A 21,587-nucleotide genomic window follows, 5' to 3' on the forward strand; every position below is an offset into this window, starting at 1 on the left:
TAGTTTGTCTTCTTAGCCCAGTGGGTGGTTTAGTTTGTCTTCTTAGCCCAGTGGGTGGTTTAGTTTGTCTTCTTAGCCCAGTGGGTGGTTTAGTTTGTCTTCTTAGCCCAGTTAGCCTTATTATTGTCTATTATTCCATGTTAAAATACAGATTCTTTGTATAATGGGTGGTTTAGTTTGTCTTCTTAGCCCAGTGGGTGGTTTAGTTTGTCTTCTTAGCCCAGTGGGTGGTTTAGTTTGTCTTCTTAGCCCAGTGGGTGCTTTAGTTTGTCTTCTTAGCCCAGTGGGTGCTTTAGTTTGTCTTCTTAGCCCAGTGGGTGGTTTAGTTTGTCTTCTTAGCCCAGTGGGTGGTTTAGTTATTATTGTCAGGATATTATTCCATGTTAAAATACAGATTCTTTGTATTTATTGCAGATTATCTGAATCAAGCTAAACATAGACTGTGAAGTTGTGAAGTAAGTACAATGAAATTATTTCAAGTGTTGGAGTCATACATGGGCTCTGCAGTACTATGAAGTTGTTTCCTTTTAATGTATGTTTACATAACTTGCGTTCCAGCTTAAATGCATAGTAAATGACTTGTACACGGTGGGGGCGTGTTGGTTCGGAGTTGGGCTTCTAAAAGAAGAACCACATACAAGTCAGTTCCTGTATTTGATATGTTTCATGGTTGGTTTTATTGTTGTACAGTATTGGATAGTATTCACACCTACATGAATCTGACTGCATCCCATATGGCAACCTATACCCTATACAGTGCCATCATTTTGACCAGGGGCCATAGGGCCGATTCCCTATATAGTGCCATCATTTTGACCAGGGGCCATAGGGCCGATTCCCTATATAGTGCCATCATTTTGACCAGGGGCCATAGGGCCGATTCCCTATACAGTGCCATCATTTTGACCAGGGGCCATAGGGCCGATTCCCTATACAGTGCCATCATTTTGACCAGGGGCCATAGGGCCGATTCCCTATACAGTGCCATCATTTTGACCAGGGGCCATAGGGCCGATTCCCTATATAGTGCCATCATTTTGACCAGGGGCCATAGGGCCGATTCCCTATAGTGCTATCATTTTGACCAGGGGCCATAGGGCCGATTCCCTATATAGTGCTATCATTTTGACCAGGGGCCATAGGGCCGATTCCCTATATAGTGCTATCATTTTGACCAGGGGCCATAGGGCCGATTCCCTATTAAGATGCCATCATTTTGACCAGGGGCCATAGGGCCGATTCCCTATACAGTGCCATCATTTTGACCAGTGGCCATAGGGCCGATTCCCTATACAGTGCCATCATTTTGACCAGTGGCCATAGGGCCGATTCCCTATACAGTGCCATCATTTTGACCAGGGGCCATAGGGCCGATTCCCTATACAGTGCCATCATTTTGACCAGGGGCCATAGGGCCGATTCCCTATACAGTGCCATCATTTTGACCAGGGGCCATAGGGCCGATTCCCTATATAGTGCCATCATTTTGACCAGGGGCCATAGGGCCGATTCCCTATATAGTGCCATCATTTTGACCAGGGGCCATAGGGCCGATTCCCTATATAGTGCCATCATTTTGACCAGGGGCCATAGGGCCGATTCCCTATATAGTGCCATCATTATGACCAGGGGCCATAGGGCCGATTCCCTATATAGTGCCATCATTTTGACCAGGGGCCATAGGGCCGATTCCCTATATAGTGCCATCATTTTGACCAGGGGCCATAGGGCCGATTCCCTATATAGGGAAAGGGGGATACCTAGTCAGTTGTTCAACAATGTATTCAACTGAAATGCATTTAACCCACCCCTCTGAATGAGATGCGGGGGGGTTGCCTTCAAATCAACCTCCATGTCTTTGGCGCCTGATGGAACAGTGGGTTAACTGTCTTCCTCAGGGGCAGAACGACAGATTTTTATCTTGTCAGCTTGGGGATTCAGATCTAGAAACCTTCCAGTTACTGGCCCAATGCTCTAACCACTAGGCTACCTACTATATAGTGGGGCCATGGGGCTCTGGTCAAAATTAGTGCACTCTATATTGTATTAAATCGGAGGCCATTTGGGAAGCAGCTCTGTAAAGGGACAGTCTTAAGCTCCACGGGGCAACGAGGGGAAGAGTGGTTTTAACGCAGTTTTGATATTGGATTAGCAACAAGCAATCAACAGATATATAGTTCTACATTACAACTGTATGATAGTTCTACAGCTCTTACTCAGCTCAAAGCAGACTAAACACTTGGGTGGAGTTTAAATGATTTCAGTCAGTTGGTACAGTATTATGTCAGGAATTAAAATGAATGCCATTTACAATGTACATTAACCATGTCTTTGTGTACTCCAAAGGAAAACGAAGTACATTGAAAAACAAAAACAGGGTCATCAGCGTTGGTTAGTGGGGGTGAGACAAGAACTGTCTGTTAAACAGAGTGAAAGATTGAACACATTCTCAGGGATATAGTTTAACTAGCAGTAAAATGTGACGTCTGACTAAGCACCTCTATTTCCATTGGGTAAAAATACATCACAGGTATAGTTAACTGTTAAAACAAGACATTCACGTGTCAGTTAATATGTCTCTTCTGTTACGTACCATGACCTGGAACATAATAAATAGTTATTTTGTTTAAACTGTTTTTCCTAAATACCACGGGCTGAATAAAAATCAACACCTTCAATAGATACAGATGTAACATGAGAACAGAGTCAACATAACACAATGCTAAAGTTTCATTGAACGTCTGGCTCTTTCCCAGTGGACCCCTCTGCTGTACCAGACAGTCATGTCATTTGAATTGAGAGGCAGATTAGTTATGTTTGTGTGTTTATAAAGTCCTGATTAGATTGGTAAAAGTGAAGATACTAAGATGTGTAACTTTCCAGAACAGGGCCCAGGCGGTAGACCGGCAAGGCAGTAGGGCGGAGTAACAAACATCACTCTTCCTTAGTGACACACCAACCCAAACACACGTTACATGGTAGAAAACACACAATAAATATCAGAACAAATGCACTTCTGAAAAGAGAAATGCATCTGCTATTTGCCAAACAAAAACGGTCTTCTCTACAGGGAATATGCTTTATTCACTAAGAACATTATATCCTTAACATTGAAGTGTCGAGAGACCGAAAAAATGAAAGGGATCTCACAAGAGAGGGATGTACCGTAGTAGGTAAGGGATGAAATTACAGCCAGTGTCTCCTACAACTCTCACACACAGGCTTTCTAGGAAGTGTTAGTCCTATAGGATATTTGGAGAGAATACCGGATCATCTGGTATACAGTCGTGGACAAATGTTGAGAATGACACAAATATTAATTTCCACAAAGTCTGCTGCTTCAGTGTCTTTAGATATTTGTGTCAGATGTTACTATGGAAAACTGAAGTATAATTACAAGCATTTCATATGTGTCAAAGGATTTTATTGACAATTACATGAAGTTCATGCAAAGAGTCAATATTTGCAGTGTTGGCCCTTCTTTATCAAGACCTCTACCATCCACCCCGGCATGCTGTCAATTAACTTCTGGGCCACATCCTGACTGACGGCAGCCCATTCTTGCATAATCAATGCTTGGAGTTTGTCAGAATTTGTGGGTTTTTGTTTGTCCACCTACCTCTTCAGGATTGACCACAAATTTTCAATGGGATTAAGGTCTGGGGAGTGTCCAGACCAAATATCGATGTTTTGTTCCCTGAGCCACTTAGTTATCACTTTTGCCTTATGGCAAGGTGCTCCATCATGCTGGAAAAGGCATTGTTTGTCACCAAACTGTTCCTGGATGGTTGGGAGAAGTTGCTCTCAGAGGAAATGTTGGTACCATTCTTCATTCATGGCTGTGTTCTTAGGCAAAATTGTGAGTGAGCCCACTCCCTTGGCAAGCAACCCCACACATGAATGGTCTCAGGATGCTTTACTGTTGGCATGACACAGGACTGATGGTAGCGCTCACCTTGTCTTCTCCGGACAAGCTTTTTTCCGGATGCCCCAAACAATCGAAAAGGGGATTCATCAGAGAAATTGACTTTACCCCAGTCCACAGCAGTCCAATCCTTGTACCTTTTGCAGAATATGTCTGTCCCTGATGTTTTTCCTGGAGAGAAGTGGCTTCTTTGCTGCCCTTCTTGACACCAGGCCATCTTCCAAAAGTCTTCACCTCACTGTGCGTACAGATGCACTCACACCTGCCTGCTGCCTTTCCTGAGCAAGCTCTGTACTGGTGGTGCCCCGATCCCGCAGCTGAATCAACTTTAGGAGACGGTCCTGACACTTGCTGGACTTTCTTGGGTGCCCTGAAGCCCTCTTCACAACAATTGAACCGCTCTCCTTGAAGTTCTTGATTATCCGATAAATAGTTTATTTAGGTGCAATCTTACTGGCAGCAATATCCTTGCCTGTGAAGCCCTTTTTGTGCAAAGCAATGATGACGGCACGTGTTTCCTTGCAGGTCACCATGATTGACAAAGGAAGAACAATGATTCCAAGCACCACCCTCCTTTTGAAGCTTCCAGTCTGTTATTCGAACTCAATCAGCATGACAGAGTGATCTCCAGGCTTGTCCTCGTCAACACTCACACCTGTGTTAACGAGAGAATCACTGACATGATGTCAGCTGGTCCTTTTGTGGCAGGGCTAAAATGCAGTGGAAATGTTTTTGGGGGATTCAGTTAATTTGCATGGCAAAGAAGGACTTTGCAATTAATTACAATTCATCTGATCACACTTCATAACATTCTGGAGTATATGCAAATTGCCATCACACAAACTGAGGCAGTAGACTTTGTGAAAATGAATATTTTTGTCATTCTCAAAACTTTTGGCCACGACCGTAGATACAAAGTACCTCATATGTACCCAGTGTTAACAGATACGACAGAACAGACTCATCTTTCCCTTTGGGAGAAAATCAAATCAAATGTCATTCCTTTGTGCAGTAAACATTTGTCCTGGTACAGTAATGTGTGTAATCAATTGTGTCAGTTCTTAGACTGAACTGGAAAAAATGCCCAGCTTCACTTGGAGGTCTATGTCATTATATTATATTATACCAGTCAGTCAACAGACCAGGTCTATGTCATTATATTATACCAGTCAGTCAACAGACCAGGTCTATGTCATTATATTATACCAGTCAGTCAACAGACCAGGTCTATGTCATTATATTATATTATACCAGTCAGTCAACAGACCAGGTCTATGTCATTATATTATACCAGTCAGTCAACAGACCAGGTCTATGTCATGATATTATATTATACCAGTCAGTCAACAGACCAGGTCTATGTCATTATATTATACCAGTCAGTCAACAGACCAGGTCTATGTCATTATATTATATTATACCAGTCAGTCAACAGACCAGGTCTATGTCATTATATTATACCAGTCAGTCAACAGACCAGGTATATGTCATTATATTATACCAGTCAGTCAACAGACCCTACACCCAAGCAAGGGCACTGCGTTCATCCACCTCTGGCCTGCTCGCCTCCCTACCACTGAGGAAGTACAGTTCCCGCTCAGCCCAGTCAAAACTGTTCGCTGCTCTGGCCCCCCAATGGTGGAACAAACTCCCTCACGACGCCAGGACAGCGGAGTCAATCACCACCTTCCGGAGACACCTGAAACCCCACCTCTTCAAGGAATACCTAGGATAGGATAAGTAATCCTTCTCACCCCCCCCTTAATGATTTAGATGCACTATTGTAAAGTGGCTGTTCCACTGGATGTCAGAAGGTGAATTCACCAATTTGTAAGTCGCTCTGGATAAGAGCGTCTGCTAAATGACTTAAATGTAAATGTAAATGTACCAGGTCTATGTCATTATATTATACCAGTCAGTCAACAGACCAGGTCTATGTCATTATATTATACCAGTCAGTCAACAGACCAGGTCTATGTCATTATATTATACCAGTCAGTCAACAAACCAGGTCTATGTCATTATATTATACCAGTCAGTCAACAGACCAGGTCTATGTCATTATATTATACCAGTCAGTCAACAGACCAGGTCTATGTCATTATATTATATTATACCAGTCAGTCAACAGACCAGGTCTATGTCATTATATTATATTATACCAGTCAGTCAACAGACCAGATCTATGTCCGAATCATGTTCTGGTCAGAGTATCTGTGAGATCTGACAGCGTGATGGTCATGTTCTGGTCAGAGTATCTGTGAGATCTGACAGCGTGATGGTCATGTTCTGGTCAGAGTATCATGTTCTGGTCAGAGTATCTGTGAGATCTGACAGCGTGATGGTCATGTTCTGGTCAGAGTATCTGTGAGATCTGACAGCGTGATGGTCATGTTCTGGTCAGAGTATCTGTGAGATCTGACAGCGTGATGGTCATGTTCTGGTCAGAGTATCTGTGAGATCTGACCATGTTCTGTGATGGTCATGTTCTGGTCAGAGTATCTGTGAGATCTGACCGCGTGATGGTCATGTTCTGGTCAGAGTATCTGTGAGATCTGACCGCGTGATGGTCATGTTCTGGTCAGAGTATCTGTGAGATCTGACCGCGTGATGGTCATGTTCTGGTCAGAGTATCTGTGAGATCTGACAGGGTGATGGTCATGTTCTGGTCAGAGTATCTGTGAGATCTGACAGCGTGATGGTCATGTTCTGGTCAGAGTATCTGTGAGATCTGACCGCGTGATGGTCATGTTCTGGTCAGAGTATCTGTGAGATCTGACCGCGTGATGGTCATGTTCTGGTCAGAGTATCTGTGAGATCTGACTGCGTGATGGTCATGTTCTGGTCAGAGTATCTGTGAGATCTGACCACGTGATGGTCATGTTCTGGTCAGAGTACCTCTGAGACCTTAGAAGACTTAAAGAGATGAATGAATGAGCATGTTGCTGTGCCACAAGCAGCCTGTGCTCTTGGAGAGGAGTACAGAAAGGACTCATGAATATTATCTGATTAAAATGACTTATGTAGGAGGGATAAGTCTAAATGTTGAAAACACTACACAGGGCAGGTACATGAAGCTGAAGCTGGCTGGATGTAGACAGCAGTTTTGTGATATACTGCAGAACACAGACAGAGTTGAACAACACGGTGTACCTGTTACATTGTCCCTCATTGATAACCTTTCAAAATCAGATGTGTTGATTATCCAACACTCTTCCAAATCAGTCTGTACCAACAACACAACACTATTTAAAATCAGCTGTGTTGATAATCAAGTTGTCTCAGTAGCTTGTACCTGCATCATCATCATCAGTGGAGAGCTCCCAGAGTGCTACAGGCTAGACAGAGAGGACTCAGGGAGGGGCTAGCTCCGACCAATCCTTTCAACCAATCAGCAGCAAGAAGAGCGCGGTACTTTACGGTTGCCGTGGAGATCGATAGTGCTACTCAACAATGTGTGGTCGATCTGATCCTCCGCCGCCAGAACCTCCAGTACCGCTGCCTCAAACGCCACTCCCACGTTCGTATCGTCCTTTGCACTGGTCTCGAAGTAGGGACAACAGCCGTTCTCCTCGCACCAGGCCTGAGCCTCGTCCTCCCCCACCTCCCTCCCCTCTTTGTCCACCTTGTTGCCCAGGACAACGAAGGGGAACCTCTCTGGGTCTCGTACGTCAGAGTAAAACATGAACTCTTTCTTCCAGCTGGCCAGGTTCTGGAAGCTGTGCAGGTCGTCTACAGCGAAGGTGAGGAGGCAGCAGTCGGCGCCACGGTAGAACGGCGTCCTCAGGGACTTGAAGCGCTCCTGACCAGCCGTGTCCCAGATCTGAAGGGTCACCAGGCGCCCGTCCACCTGGAGAGAGGAAGTGAATGAAAACCTTTATTGTACCAAAGAGAAACCTTTATTGCTCCCAAAAAGGATTAGATTTATACATAATATGCACAGCAATCATAAAGATAAAACATTAGACATGGGAGGAGGAATAAATGACAGTAACACAGCATATAATACAGTTATAAAAACACATACTGTGGGGTCAAAAGGTAGTCCACTGCACTAGCCTGTATAGAGAATAGGGTGCAATAAGACTATACATCAATTGAACAAATGACTGCTGAACCCCCCCTCTCCACAAACTGAATTAGAAACTGTACCCACGTTGTCTGCTGTCGTTCTTGCTGATTAATGTATGTACATACGGTGCATTCAGGAACTATTCAGACCTCTTGACTTTTTCCACATTTGGTTACGTTACAGCCTTATTCTAAAATAGATTATTGTGTCCCCCCCTCCCCCCCCAATCTAGACACAATACACCATAATGACAAATCAGAAACAGGTTTAGTCATTTTGCAAAAATTTATTAAAAACAAAAAGCTGAGTACTCTACTTTGTTGGAGCACATTATGCAGTGATTACAGCCTCAAGTCTTCTTGGGTACGATGCTACACGCTTGGCACACCTGTATTTGGGGAGTTTCTCCCATTCTTCTCTGCAGATCCTCTCAAGCCCTGTCGGGATGGTGGGGAGCGTCGCAGCGCAGCTATTTTCAGGTGTCTCCAGAGATGTTCAAGTCTGGGCCACTCAAGGACATTCAGATACTTTTCCCAAAGCTGCTCCTGCAATGTCTTGGTTGTATACTTAGGATCATTGTCCTGTTGGAAGGTGAACCTTCGCCCCAGTCTGAGGTCCTGAGCGCTCTGGAGCAGGTTGTCATCAAGGATCTCTCTGTACTTTACGCTGCTCATCTTTCCCTCGATGCCACCACCACCATGCTTCACCGTGGGGTTGGGGTTCACCGTAGGAATGGTGCCATCCTCCAGATGTGGCGCTTGGCATTCAGGCCAAAGAGTTCAATCTTGGTTTCAACAGACCAGAGAATCTTGTTTATCATGGTCTAAGAGTCGTTAGGTGCCATTTGGCAAACTCCAAGTGGGCTTTCATGTGCCTTTTACTGACAAGCGGCTTCCATCAAGCCACTCTACCATAAAGACATGATTGGTGGAGTGCTGCAGAGATGGATGTACTTCTGGAAGGTTCTCCCATCTCCACAGAGGAACTCACCTCCCTGACCAAGGCCCTTCTCCCACGATTGCTCAGTTTGCCTGGCGGCCAGCACTAGGAAGAGTCTTGGTGGTTCCAAACCTCTGCCACTGTGTTCTTGGGGACCTTCAATGCTACAGACATTTTTTGGCACCTTTCCCCAGATCTGTGCCTCGACACAATCCTGTCTCTGCGCTCTACGGACAATTCCTTCGACCTCATGGCTTGGTTTTTGCTCTGACATGCACTGTCAACTGGGGGACCTTATATAGACAGGTGTGTGCATTTACAAATCATGTGCATTCATTTGAATTAACCACAGGTGGACTCCAAGTTGTAGCAACATCAAGGATGATCAATGGAAACAGGATGCACCTGATCTCAATTTTGAGTCTCATCAAGGGGTCTGAATACTTATGTAAATAAGTTTATAAAACCTAAAAACCTGTTTTCTCATTATGGGGTATTGTGTGTAGATTGATGAGGACATTTTTGTTTAATCCATTTTAGAATAAGTCTGTAATGTAACAAAATGGTGGAAAAAGTCAAGTGGTCTGAATACTTTCTAGATGAACTGAAGGTATTTATGCACTTATGTGGTGACGCGGTGCTGTGGTTAGTTGAGATGTAATACATTTCCAGAAAGGGACACAATAATTATTATTAATATTCAATTTCAGACAGAGCTTGGTTCTATCTCCTCACCTCCTTCTCAATCTCATTGGAGGAGAAGGTCCAAGGTCCCTCCCCTTATTTTGCAGTTTGAGAATGTGGCAAGGAGATAATGTGAAGAATCAAAATCAAAAAAAAATACTAATTCAGAAACTGCTCTAAATCTGACCTCCAGGTCTCTGTTGAGGAACTCGACCCCGATGGTGTGGAAGGACTGGGAGTCGAAGCGGTCCGTGACGTAGCGGTTCATTAAGGAAGACTTTCCCACGCCGCCGTCCCCCAGCAGGATCACCTTTAACAGCAGGCTCTTCCCGCTCATCACAAACCTTCCTCTGCTGCTAGGCGGTGCAGCTCACCAGGCCATTCCAGGACCAGGTCCCCTCCCTCCGCTGGCAGGCTGACTAGCCTGGAGTCGAGCCTCCTAGCCGGGTTACTGATCACTGTGACCCAGCCTCCACCTCGATGCTAGGCTACTGAGCTAGTACTAGCAGGGTCAATGCAACCTGAAGGATGAGCAGAGAGATTTTTTTTAAACTATCAAATGTTATTGGTATTTGTAAGATGTTACAGGTGTAGCGAAATGCTTATGCGCCAACAGCACATTAATGCCCAACAATACACACATCCCAGAAATGTAAAGGTAATTAAGAAATATTAGAATGAGCAACGTCAGAGTCCGGAAAATAAATATATGTTTATGATGGTATGTATAGACACTATATGAATAGAAAAGGTGTGTACAGCAGTAGTTATATAGGATGAGCCTTGACTAGAATACAGTATATACATATGAAGTGAGTTTCAGCTGTAGGTAATAATGAAAGAAATGTTCTGAACAAGTAATATAACAAACAACAAAAACAAAATACTGCAAAGTTGGCTACAAGGTAGGAATAGGGAGACCAAGTCTGTATAAAATTGGCTTTGTGTTCATGAGAGGCCGAAGATCTAACAGCAACCTGAGAGATACATGCTGGAAGATACTGACAATGAACACAACAACTTAGGCCTAGACAAATCAACATCAAGTAGCTGTCTTTCACCGGGAGGAGAAGTGGAGAGAGAGACTAGCTAGAGGCAGAACAAAAGAGAATGGTTACTAAAACTGACAAACTCAAATAGCAGCAGATTTTTTTTTTTAAATGTAACAAACATGATACAACAACAATCTTTCTTCCAAAACTATTTGTATATGGAGCGTCATACATCTGGAAACCTAGACTAACAACAGAACAACTATTTGTAAGTGATGTCCCTCCTGTCTGAAATGTACTAGGTGAAGAGATATGTGTAAGGTCACCAGGGTGGTTGTCCTCTGGGACACCTGATAGGGGTGAATGACTCTAAGAAGAAACTCCCCCTCTCACAAACCCAGGGATTGGTCGAGCTGGAGATTGGCAAGTCGTAAAATGTACTACTGATGAGCTAAAGTTCCTCTGCTGTACATCACGATCCCCATGTTGTTGATAATGTACAGTATGGTTGAAAATCACAGCGGAGAAATAAGTATTAATGCTGCAAGTGACATGGTTCTTGATCTACAATACAGCTTTAGTAAACTGCTTCTTATTATGCCACCAGATAGATAGTTAGTTAGTTCGCTAACCCACAACAACTCAGAAGGTGTCCTCCACTACCAGAGACTTTAATAACAACAAAGATGAGCCAGGAAGATGAGCACTCGACTGACTCAGGAACACGACAACAACAACGTTCCACCATAATTCGTCTTGGATCACTAAGATTAGGATCTGTATTTATCTATTTCATAATTATTGTTATGTTTATTGATAAGATATTAAGCATTTTTTACCACAATTACCAATTCAAAAATTATCATTATCGCAATAGTTTGGGAAGTCCAAAAAAGACAAACAAGTCCATTTATAATATTTTTTTGTTTTTACATTCCCCACCTAATAAAAAGGCCTGAGTTAAAACATGACACTGAAATCAAATATTTAAAATTGTATAAACATTTATTTAGCAATTTCACTCATTTACCTCAACAATATTTTCTGACAAATTGTCACAACTACTTGTGTATGTATATGTTATTTTTACGTACACAATTGGATAAACAAAAGACAAACTAAGATTAAGCCAAAATGGCAAAAGTATACATTCGATTTTTCCTAAAAAATTGGTGCATTACGGTAATGATAAGCAGGTTTCGGAGATGAAAATGCATTTTTCGGTAATGAGTGTTGCATAGTTTGCCATTGAAAAACTGTACTGAGCTCTATTTGAGATTCAGTAACCCAATACAATAAAATCACAGATTTTAATGCAATTGACTAAAACACCCCTTATTAAAGCATAATGACAAAAATGTGACTTAAATAAACCAAAAGGTATTTATGGGTAATATTGGAATGTTAGGACATGGATGTGTTTGGTTCTAAGGTATTTTAGATGGGATCCTGCGAGCAAAAGGCATAACATGATATGCCTATATAATATCTAAATATGTGGGATATGGGCAAGCAACTGTCTTGGAATATCTAACAAAAGTATAGGTAAGTGCTTAAACAGGTACATGTCAAATTGAGGAATATCCTCCTTTAAGTGGTGGTTGCTCTTTGCTGAAAAACAAACTCCAGATTGTGGCTTTACGTCAATTAAAATGGGGTTTATAAACCCCGATTTCTTGACTACCCCCTACTTAATCACATTACTGTTTTACAAAAACAAATCTATACAATGAGTGTAAGCAGTGGTCCTAGTAAATAATTAACGTTACCAGCATAACACACCCATTGACTATACGTTACAATTAGCTTATTATCATTACCAAAACTGACCCTAAAAATGGGGCAGGAATGAGAAGTGTGTTTTGTAATGACAGGCGCTAAGCTCAATCTACCAGTGATAGGAGACAGCCATTATGACTCAAAACAATTGACCACATCAGTAAAGCCCATTCATGCCTCCATGTTGGTAAGGTCTTTAAGGGTCTTTAAGATTTTTTTAGTCATTAGGGTAATGAGGTTTTTTTAGTCATTAGGGTAATGAGAAGATTAAGTGTCGTTAAGACGGTGTTTGAGAATAAGATTCTGCTTCTGAAGGCATATAAAAAGGTTACATTTGATTTTTTATTTAAAAAATTTGAATAAATTAAATTAACTTCTGCTCATCTAAGGACTGCTCCTTCTGACGCATCATGGGGAATACAACTTCACTTTAAAAAAAACGTGTTATTGTAATGAGAAACATGTGCGAAGACACTGTTTTTAAATAAACAAATATTAGATTCATGTAAACTTCTATTAACGTATACCATTTTATGATTTATGGACAAACTACAGCAAAATATTTTGTCATTTATTCAAATAAATTAGCTAAGTTTTTCTAAAGTAAAGTTTTATTTTTTTAAATGACCCGAGAATTTTATCTGGAAGCATTTCGGTGCACACAATTCAGGCGAAAATGTCAAATGTATATAAACATAGACACTGTGCCATAAACTAGGCATCTTAATCTTTAGATTTAGATTTTATTCTTGCAGACACAGCATGGTTGTTCTGACACAGCATGGTTGTTCTGATGCCATTTTATTGTAGAGAATCAACCCTGCGTGTTCCCATTTCGTAAATGTATTACACGGGACATCTAGCTAGATATAGGGATGAATTGCTAGCAAATGAAATGGCGACTATATGATGATGATGATTTTTAAAAACAAAAAGCCAGACAGACTGTTACCGTTAGCAAGCTATATTTAGTGGATGGGTTGTGATGTTGACATCAATTGTTCTGAATTATTCAACTAAACTACGAATAAACAGACCGATTTGATCAAACGTGCAACATAATCAATATTACTACATGTGACTGCATTCATTTAAGGAGTAAAATCGTTTTCGTTACCTCATTCTATATCATGATATGAGTCGTGGCTTGCCCAGTTTTGCACCTGAAATTTGATGTGCTTTGAACTCGCTTGTTAGAGTTGCAGTGCGTCTCCAGTCTTTTACAGTCCAGGGTAATCGTCAGTCAAAACAGGTGCGTTTTGCAACGAAACCAATAGTTGCTATTGGACAAATGCAGGTTGTTCGGCCCCGCTTAATTCAGTTTGCTTCTGTTTAAGAACCGTTTTGCAACAGAATATGCGTAATGAATAAGCCCTAGAGTTCAGTCGCGACGCCTGGTCCTGAAGCCCGCCATCGCCCACCCATCCATGGTCCATTTATTTATTTTGATGTCAAATTTGGTCCATCCTCTGTGAGTCTGGATACCTCAACATGTTCAAATGGCCCTGATTTGACTGTATATATTCTCTATTTTATGTGTTCTTTAAATGTTTTATCGCTGAAGAATATAACGTGCAAGTGCACAGTCAATGTGTGATTCCACTCCAGAACTGTAGATGGTAGTAATGCGGTAAAAGTTGATTTGGCGTGGAGACGCATACCAGAGGAAGATCGCAGATTATTTCTCTTTATTCGCTGCTTCCCCCTTTGTTTTCTCCACCCAAGTACACATTTCCAGAAGAAATTCCTGAGTTCAGAGAGAGAGAGAGAGAAAAAGAGAGAAGAACGCGTCTACACTCATGTGTTTATTGTAATGATAACGGTAAGAATACGTGCGGTTTATTATATGACCCTTGTAATATGTCTGATTGTGTCCCACAAAGTGGTTGTTTCAGCCAGAGAGATGGCTTTGATCCGTACTTTGACGTAGCTGGCTGGCTAGCTACAGCAGATCAGTATATTTAGTGGCTGTATATAGTGAAATATCACTGTGTAGCTATCATGTAAGTGAACCCGGTATGGACAGACCAGAGCCATCTATTGCATGCCAGCATGAAGCATATATATTGGCCAATAACATCCATAGACTATGGCTCTATACTTGACTGGTGTGCAGTGTTCAAGCAGACAGAATCAAAATAAAAACACGATGTCAGATCTATATAATGGTTCTCAGATGTCTGTGGAGGGGAGGCTGGGGGCCAGGCTGGTGCCCTGCTGTGTGTGGCTGTGTCTCCTGTCCGCCCTGCCCTGTTCCTGGTCCCAGGACCCCCTTAACGTTGGGGGCCCCGTGGATATTGGAGACTCCGTGGATGCAGATCAGGGTGCCTTCCAACCGCAGAGTGCACTGTCTGACATGGAGTTCTCTTCCATTGCCTCCTACCGCGGCCCCGGCAACAATGACTCACGTGGCAACAACGACCTGCCTATCCTGTTGTGGTGGAGTGCAGGACTCTTCCCTCATTTCCCCGGAGACACAGAACGCATCGACTGTCACACCTCCTCCTGTCTGGTCACACGCAATAGGAAGGTCTGTGGTTCTAGTATTATAGCTAGGTCTTCCAATGGTTTATACTGTTGTGTGTTGTCCTAGCCTGTTCCCAGATCTGTTTGTGCTGTTTTGCCAATTCCTATAGCTATGGCCATTGTCACACCAAACAGATCTGGGACCAGGCTAGTGTTTTCTTTGTGATCTGTTAATACATGTTGTTTATAATATGTTATAAATAATAGCCCCGTGTCTTTTTCATGACCATGGATTTCAGTTTGTATTGACTACAATGTGGATATGTATCAACTAGCACCATCCTAAATCTCTATAGGTTCAACTCTACAGACGTACCTCGTCCATCATCTTCTATGGGACAGACTTCAGGGCCTACGAGGCTCCTCTTCCCAGACCCTCTCACCAGACCTGGGCCTTATTCCACGAGGAGTCCCCCATGAACAACTACGTCCTGTCCCACAGCCCAGGCATCAGGCTGTTTAACTACACAGGTACAGGATGACAGCGTGTCAACTCTTATCTTGTGTAAATAAAGGGTACTTGGAGCCAACAGTCGCTCACATAAAAAAATGAAGTCTGCGTCCCGAACAGCACCCGGTTCCCTATATAGTGCACTGCTTTTGTCCACGGCCCATAGGGCTCTATGTAGGGAATAGCGTGTTATTTGGGATGCTGTCTCAAAGGACAGCACTCACTTGAATGAATATAATTTGCAATCAAAGCTTTGTTTTGAATTGTATTTTTCTCAAAGCAACATGTGTGAATAAACCATACATTTCCCTTCGTTCCTTCTGGATGTTCAACTCCACAGCCACCTTCAGGAGAGGCTCAGACTACCCTCTGACCCTGCAGTGGCTGCCCTCCCTGGGATACCTGCTCCAGCCTGTAGCCGTGTCTCTGGAGCAGAAGAACCACTGGAGGAGAGAGGGTCTGGCCCCCATCATGTACATGCAGTCACACTGTGACGTCCCCTCTGACAGGGACAGATACGTACAGAAACTCATGAAGTACATGGAGGTACAGTGATATGGAATGTGTTCCCTCCTAGACTAGATGTTTTGATATGAAGGAATGTTGTCTGGTTTTTATTATCTAATGATTTGGCAGACTGGCAACCATTTGTATGAATTGAGCCCTTTCGTCTTGCTCTCTCTCTCTCTCTCTTGATATTTATTTCTATCTCTTTCACTCTCTCTCTCTTGCCCCTCTCCCTCCAGGTGGACTCGTATGGGAAATGTCTAAACAGTAAGCCCCTCCCTCAGTACCTGGAGGATACCAGCACGGCCACAGGGGAGGACGCCGGCTTCATGAGCTTCACGGCACGCTACAAGTTCCACCTGGCCCTGGAGAATGGCCTGTGTCAGGTAAGAGAGAGAGGAGGGAGTGAGATTGGGGGAGAGAGAGAGGAGCAATGGAGTGATAGAGATACAATGTAGGTTTTTAGGCATTTTGAAACTTACTTTTTTAGCTTGTCCTTCAATTAATGATTTTATTGTTTTAGACATCCTTTTGTGTTTACATTTTTTTAATTAATCTCTCTTATACAATATGAACTGAATGGTGAATAATGTATTGTGTCGTTTCGAAGATGTTTCCGTACACTTCTGCGTGAATGTGGATACTACTATAATTATGGATAATCATGAATTGATCGTAAAAAAGTTTGAGGAAGAAAAAAAAAAATGCTAAAGTGCTAAAATTGATAAAGGTGAGAGGTTAGCCTTTTTTTGGGGGGGGGTGATCTTTGTTCCTCTGTAACTTTCTCCCCCTCATCATCGTTATGTCAAAAGGTGACATTCAGTAAAGTCGCCTCATATTAAACTAATTGAAAATGTATACTGAACAAAAATATAAACTCACCATGTAAAGTGTTGGTCCCATGTTTCGTTAGCCGAAATAAAAGATCCCAGAAATGCTTCATAAGCACAAAAAGTTTGAGTGTTTCTCTCAAATTGTGTGCAGAAATTTGTTTTACATCCCTGTTAGGGAGCATTTGTCTTTTGCCAAGATCTACCTGACAGATGTGGCATATCAAGAAGCTGATTAAGCAGCATGATCATTAAACAGGTGCACCTTGTAAAATGTGCAGCTTTGTCACACACCGCCATGCCACAGATGGATGTCTCAAGTTTTGAGGGAGCGCGCAATTGGCATGCTGACTGCCGGAATGTCCACCAGAGCTGGTGCCAGAGAATTGAATGTTAATTTTTCTACCATGAGCCGCCTCCAATGTCGCTTTAGAGAATTTGGCAGTATGTCCAACCGGCCTCACAATCGCAGACCACATGAAACCACAACAGACCAGGACCTCCACATCTGGCTTCTTCACCTGCGGGATCATCTGAGCGGTGCTGAGGAGTATTTCTGTCTGTAATAAAGCACTTTTGTGGGTAAAAACGTATTCTGATTGGCTTGGCCTGGCTCCCCAGTGGGTGGGCAGCCCTCCTAGGCTGCGCCCCTGCCCAGTCATGTGAAATCCATAGATTAGGGCCTCATTTATTTATTTCAATTAACTGATTTCCTTATATGAACTGTAATGAAGTACATTTTGAAATGATTATTTTGTTCAGGATATAAAAAATGATTTGTTTGTGGATGGATTTACTTCTACTGCATGAAAGACTATTGCACTACAATTTTGTCTCTGTCATTTCATTGTGTTAACTGTAAAGCATGTTGTGATTTAAAATGCACTTTAAATAAAGTTGGATTTAATTTGATTTCCTCCAGGACTACATGACAGAGAAGCTATGGCGCCCTCTCCACCAGGGCTGTGTGCCAGTCTACCGCGGCTCCTCATCAGTAGCTGACTGGATGCCCAACGACCTCTCTGTCATCCTTATTGATGACTTCCCATCACCTCAGGACCTAGCCAAGTTCCTTAAGGCGTTGGATGAGAACGATGAAGAGTATGCTAAGTATTTACAGTTTAAGAACCCGAGCCATGTTACCAACGTTGGCCTGATGGAGGCTCTGGAGAGCAGGGAGTGGGGCGTGAACGACATGAGCAAACCCAATTACCTCAACGGCTTTGAGTGCTATGTCTGTGACCAGGAGAATACCAGACTGGCAGCTGAACGGGCCTATAGGAAAGCCCCAGAGAAGAGCCTGCCCCCCAGCCTAAGATGGCCAATAATTCTCATATGGGATGTCCTCTACCCAGCCCGGGGTTTGGAGACCGCCAGGATCTACACATCAATGACAGGTAGACACCACCAGTCAGAAATAAAGGCTTTAACCTTATAGTACATTATGACAGTGTACTGTTTACATTGAGTGATATTCCTCCATTGAGTGTCTTAACATGTCTTAAAATCCACACACACACAAGTGTTTTTTTTCTCCTAACATTTCAAATAAACTGCTGTGCTTATTAGCCTTATTCATTTGTGTGTGTTTTTTTTCAGCTGGGTCCAGATGTGGCCGCAGGACTACTGGCAGAGCTTAGATCAGGCTGAAGGGTTGGAGTCTCTCATCAGACATAACGAGTCAGACCCTGCACTGCTCTGGCATCACATCCAGGAGTTGGCTATGAGGAGGGCCAGAGGACAGGCATAACTAGTCGAACCCTACACTGCTAAGGAACCACATACAGTAGGAGAGCCAGAGGTAACTGAGAAAGTTCCTTATTGCCAGTGTTTTTTGGACAGAAAGAGGACAAGGAAGGAAAGCCATCTATTTGTCTAGAGACTTGCACCCCTTAACCAGTGGGGGTGGCCAAAGTGGACCAGCGCTAAGAACCAATGAACTGCTACTGAACTATCGGTAGTGTAGACTGTAAAGGATAGAGAAGATGTACAAACATATATATATATATATACAGGTCTGCTTTTTAATGTTGTCCACTTGAGGTGCCTGGTAGCCTCATCTGTGGCACAAAAGGGCCTAATGTGTGTCCAAGTTACAGTAATGTTTTGTTATCTCAAACCTGTCGCCAATACTTGTTTTTTCAACACTCAATAATGTACAACATTTTTTTATACTCTATATTTATCATGTTTATATAAATCAGTTTTATTGTTTTTCTGAGTCAAAGCGTCAAAAACAATTTAAAAAATAAAAATTTGATCGAAAACATGTAGTTATTTTCTTTTCATAGTCAAGACTGAAAGTAGAAAATTGTTCCCAACTGCCAATATACATATCCAGTTCCCAGTTAAATCTTGTCATTACGTTATAGTATTAAGAGACTTTTGCATACAGTATCTGCATATTTCACAATACATTCACCAAGTTACAACATTAAAGGCACAATGCAGCCATTTTTATCTCAATATCAAACCATTTCTGGGTAACAATTAAGTATCTTACTGTGATTGTTTTCGATTAAGCTGGTCTAAAATAAAAATTGCTTCTTAGCAAAAGAGCAATTTCTCAAGCAAGAATGTAGCTCTGACTGTCTGGGTCTGAGTCCTAACTGGAAGAGCCTAATGGGAGGGATATCTAACATGAAAACTAGCTGTTATTCGCAGAGGGGTTTGAAACTCTTTGTTATTGGTATACTGCCTGTTGATGTCACCAGACAGTCCTAAACTCCATCCCACCAAAACAGGCTGAAATTTCAGGTGGTCTTTTCAAACAGCTCTTACACTAAAAGGGAATTATCATAATTTTCACAATTTCACAGTATTTTTCCAACCTCATAGTGTGGAAATATAAAACACGGGAAATCATGTTTTTGACTGCACTGGGCCTTTAAGGAGAAAAGGGCAACAAAAAAAAGTGGACATTAAAACGGACGGAAGATTAAACTATATCAGTAATATGATCATATTATTATCTTTACCAACCCTAAACCATAGAATACCTGGCATAGTATTTCAGTGTTAACCTCATTCAATTCAGTAGGACCCAAACAAAGTTCTGAAAACAAAATGTGACACATAGAAATTCCTGTCAAATTAAAGGTGCAGTGTTCCCTGTCAGCAGACGACAGGTCTTGATAGGAGAGAGCAGTTATATAAGCCATCCAATCTTGTCACCTCTGTGGCCATGAAGGAAAAGAGACGAGGGGAAGAAGCAATCTACAAGACGTTGGAGTAGCAGCTCTCACAGTGGACTGTCCCTTTGTGCAGGAACATGTTGTACAGAAAGTCTCCCATTGGCTTACTGCAAACACCACACTGCAACGACAACATAGCATATTGTTAATGCAGCACAGCCAAGACTATATGAAGGCTTCATTCTAGTCTGCGATTATGCTACCTGCTAGCAACACAGCTGCTAATACCACTGAAACAACCCTTTTTACAACTACCGCAACCTTTACAGCTGATACAGGGTCAACGAGTATAACCTATAACATGTTTATAACCAGAGTTTAACATGTTAATAACCAGGTTTACCTTGAAGCAGGCTGGGTGGCAGGAGATGTTGAGGTGCTCGATGGTGATCTTGGCATCGTTGCCCACCTGCTCTCCACAGTACGTACAGGCAGATGTCGTGGTAGTCCTTGTAGAGGGGGAGAGTTCAGCATGGGACACAGCTCTATTCGATCAAAGCCTTTACATACAAGTTTCCAGCCAAGGTAAGACAAAATGGTATGTGTATCCATCAAGGTTATTATAGTTTTGTTATTTAATATTAGTTATTATGTCTACCGGTATTCCTTTTTTAGAGTTTTATTTGAAGTTTAGTTTCAGTTAGTTTTTATTTTGTTTGTAAACTTAGTTTCAGTTTTAGAAAGTAGCCAATGGGTGGGAAGCTAAGAGCCATTTATATGTTGTAGGTCTATAGTTTTTTATGGGGGGCGGTATCACTTCTTACCACTTGGGGGGCCAGTAATACATAAGGTGATGGACCAGGACCATAGATGTGGATATACAGTGCCTTGCGAAAGTATTCGGCCCCCTTGAACTTTGCGACCTTTTGCCACATTTCAGGCTTCAAACATAAAGATATAAAACTGTATTTTTTTGTGAAGAATCAACAACAAGTGGGACACAATCATGAAGTGGAACGACATTTATTGGATATTTCAAACTTTTTTAACAAATCAAAAACTGAAAAATTGGGCGTGCAAAATTATTCAGCCCCCTTAAGGTAATACTTTGTAGCGCCACCTTTTGCTGCGATTACAGCTGTAAGTCGCTTGGGGTATGTCTCTATCAGTTTTGCACATCGAGAGACTGAATTTTTTTCCCATTCCTCCTTGCAAAACAGCTCGAGCTCAGTGAGGTTGGATGGAGAGCATTTGTGAACAGCAGTTTTCAGTTCTTTCCACAGATTCTCGATTGGATTCAGATCTGGACTTTGACTTGGCCATTCTAACACCTGGATATGTTTATTTTTGAACCATTCCATTGTAGATTTTGCTTTATGTTTTGGATCATTGTCTTGTTGGAAGACAAATCTCAGTCCCAGTCTCAGGTCTTTTGCAGACTCCATCAGGTTTTCTTCCAGAATGGTCCTGTATTTGGCTCCATCCATCTTCCCATCAATTTTAACCATCTTCCCTGTCCCTGCTGAAGAAAAGCAGGACCAAACCATGATGCTGCCACCACCATGTTTGACAGTGGGGATGGTGTGGTCAGGGTGATGAGCTGTGTTGCTTTTACGCCAAACATAACGTTTTTTGCATTGTTGCCAAAAAGTTCAATTTTGGTTTCATCTGACCAGAGCACCATCTTCCACATGTTTGTGTCTCCCAGGTGGCTTGTGGCAAACTTGAAACGACACTTTTTATGGATA

At 42.3% G+C, this 21,587-nt stretch overlaps 3 protein-coding genes across 5 annotated transcripts in view; 1 reads left to right on the forward strand and 2 right to left on the reverse strand.

Moving 5' to 3' along the window:
• Nucleotides 1–6,412: 6,412 nt before the first annotated feature.
• On the reverse strand, nt 6,413–13,767 carry LOC135545152 (ras-related protein Rab-9B-like). The gene is made up of 3 exons (XM_064972786.1): nt 13,509–13,767; nt 9,808–10,141; nt 6,413–7,775 (listed from the first exon to the last, which is right to left on the reverse strand). Exons 2-3 carry the CDS (start codon nt 9,955–9,957, stop codon nt 7,317–7,319), a joined length of 609 nt encoding a protein of 202 aa, XP_064828858.1. The 5' UTR covers nt 9,958–10,141; nt 13,509–13,767; the 3' UTR covers nt 6,413–7,316.
• A 292-nt stretch (nt 13,768–14,059) lies between these two features.
• On the forward strand, nt 14,060–19,245 carry fut11 (fucosyltransferase 11 (alpha (1,3) fucosyltransferase)). The gene is given in 8 exon segments (XM_064973164.1): nt 14,060–14,213; nt 14,568–14,921; nt 15,214–15,388; nt 15,709–15,914; nt 16,115–16,261; nt 17,628–18,015; nt 18,018–18,102; nt 18,305–19,245. Coding segments are annotated over 8 exon segments (1,515 nt in total). The 5' UTR covers nt 14,060–14,204; the 3' UTR covers nt 18,456–19,245.
• Nucleotides 18,508–21,587, reverse strand: part of LOC135545514 (proteoglycan 4-like) — a 29,237-nt gene continuing 26,157 nt past the window's right edge. For all 3 annotated transcript variants that reach the window (XM_064973163.1, XM_064973160.1, XM_064973161.1), the window contains 2 exons: nt 20,243–20,348; nt 18,508–20,020 (listed from right to left, as the gene is read on the reverse strand). In XM_064973163.1, coding sequence (XP_064829235.1) covers nt 19,922–20,020; nt 20,243–20,348 — 205 coding nt within the window. In that variant the 3' untranslated portion in view covers nt 18,508–19,921. The remainder of the gene's footprint in view (nt 20,021–20,242; nt 20,349–21,587) is intronic.

Source organism: Oncorhynchus masou, chromosome 9 (assembly GCF_036934945.1).
Source record: "Oncorhynchus masou masou isolate Uvic2021 chromosome 9, UVic_Omas_1.1, whole genome shotgun sequence".
Lineage (NCBI taxonomy): Eukaryota > Metazoa > Chordata > Actinopteri > Salmoniformes > Salmonidae > Oncorhynchus > Oncorhynchus masou.

Coding starts and splice junctions, on each gene's coding strand:
- LOC135545152 (XM_064972786.1), bottom strand. CDS start 9,957: ATGAGCGGGAAGAGCCTGCTGTTAAAGGTGATCCTGCTGGGGGACGGC. Junction 7,776..9,807: donor TCCTCAACAGAGACCTGGAG/GTCAGATTTAGA, acceptor TCCTCTCTCCAG/GTGGACGGGCGCCTGGTGAC.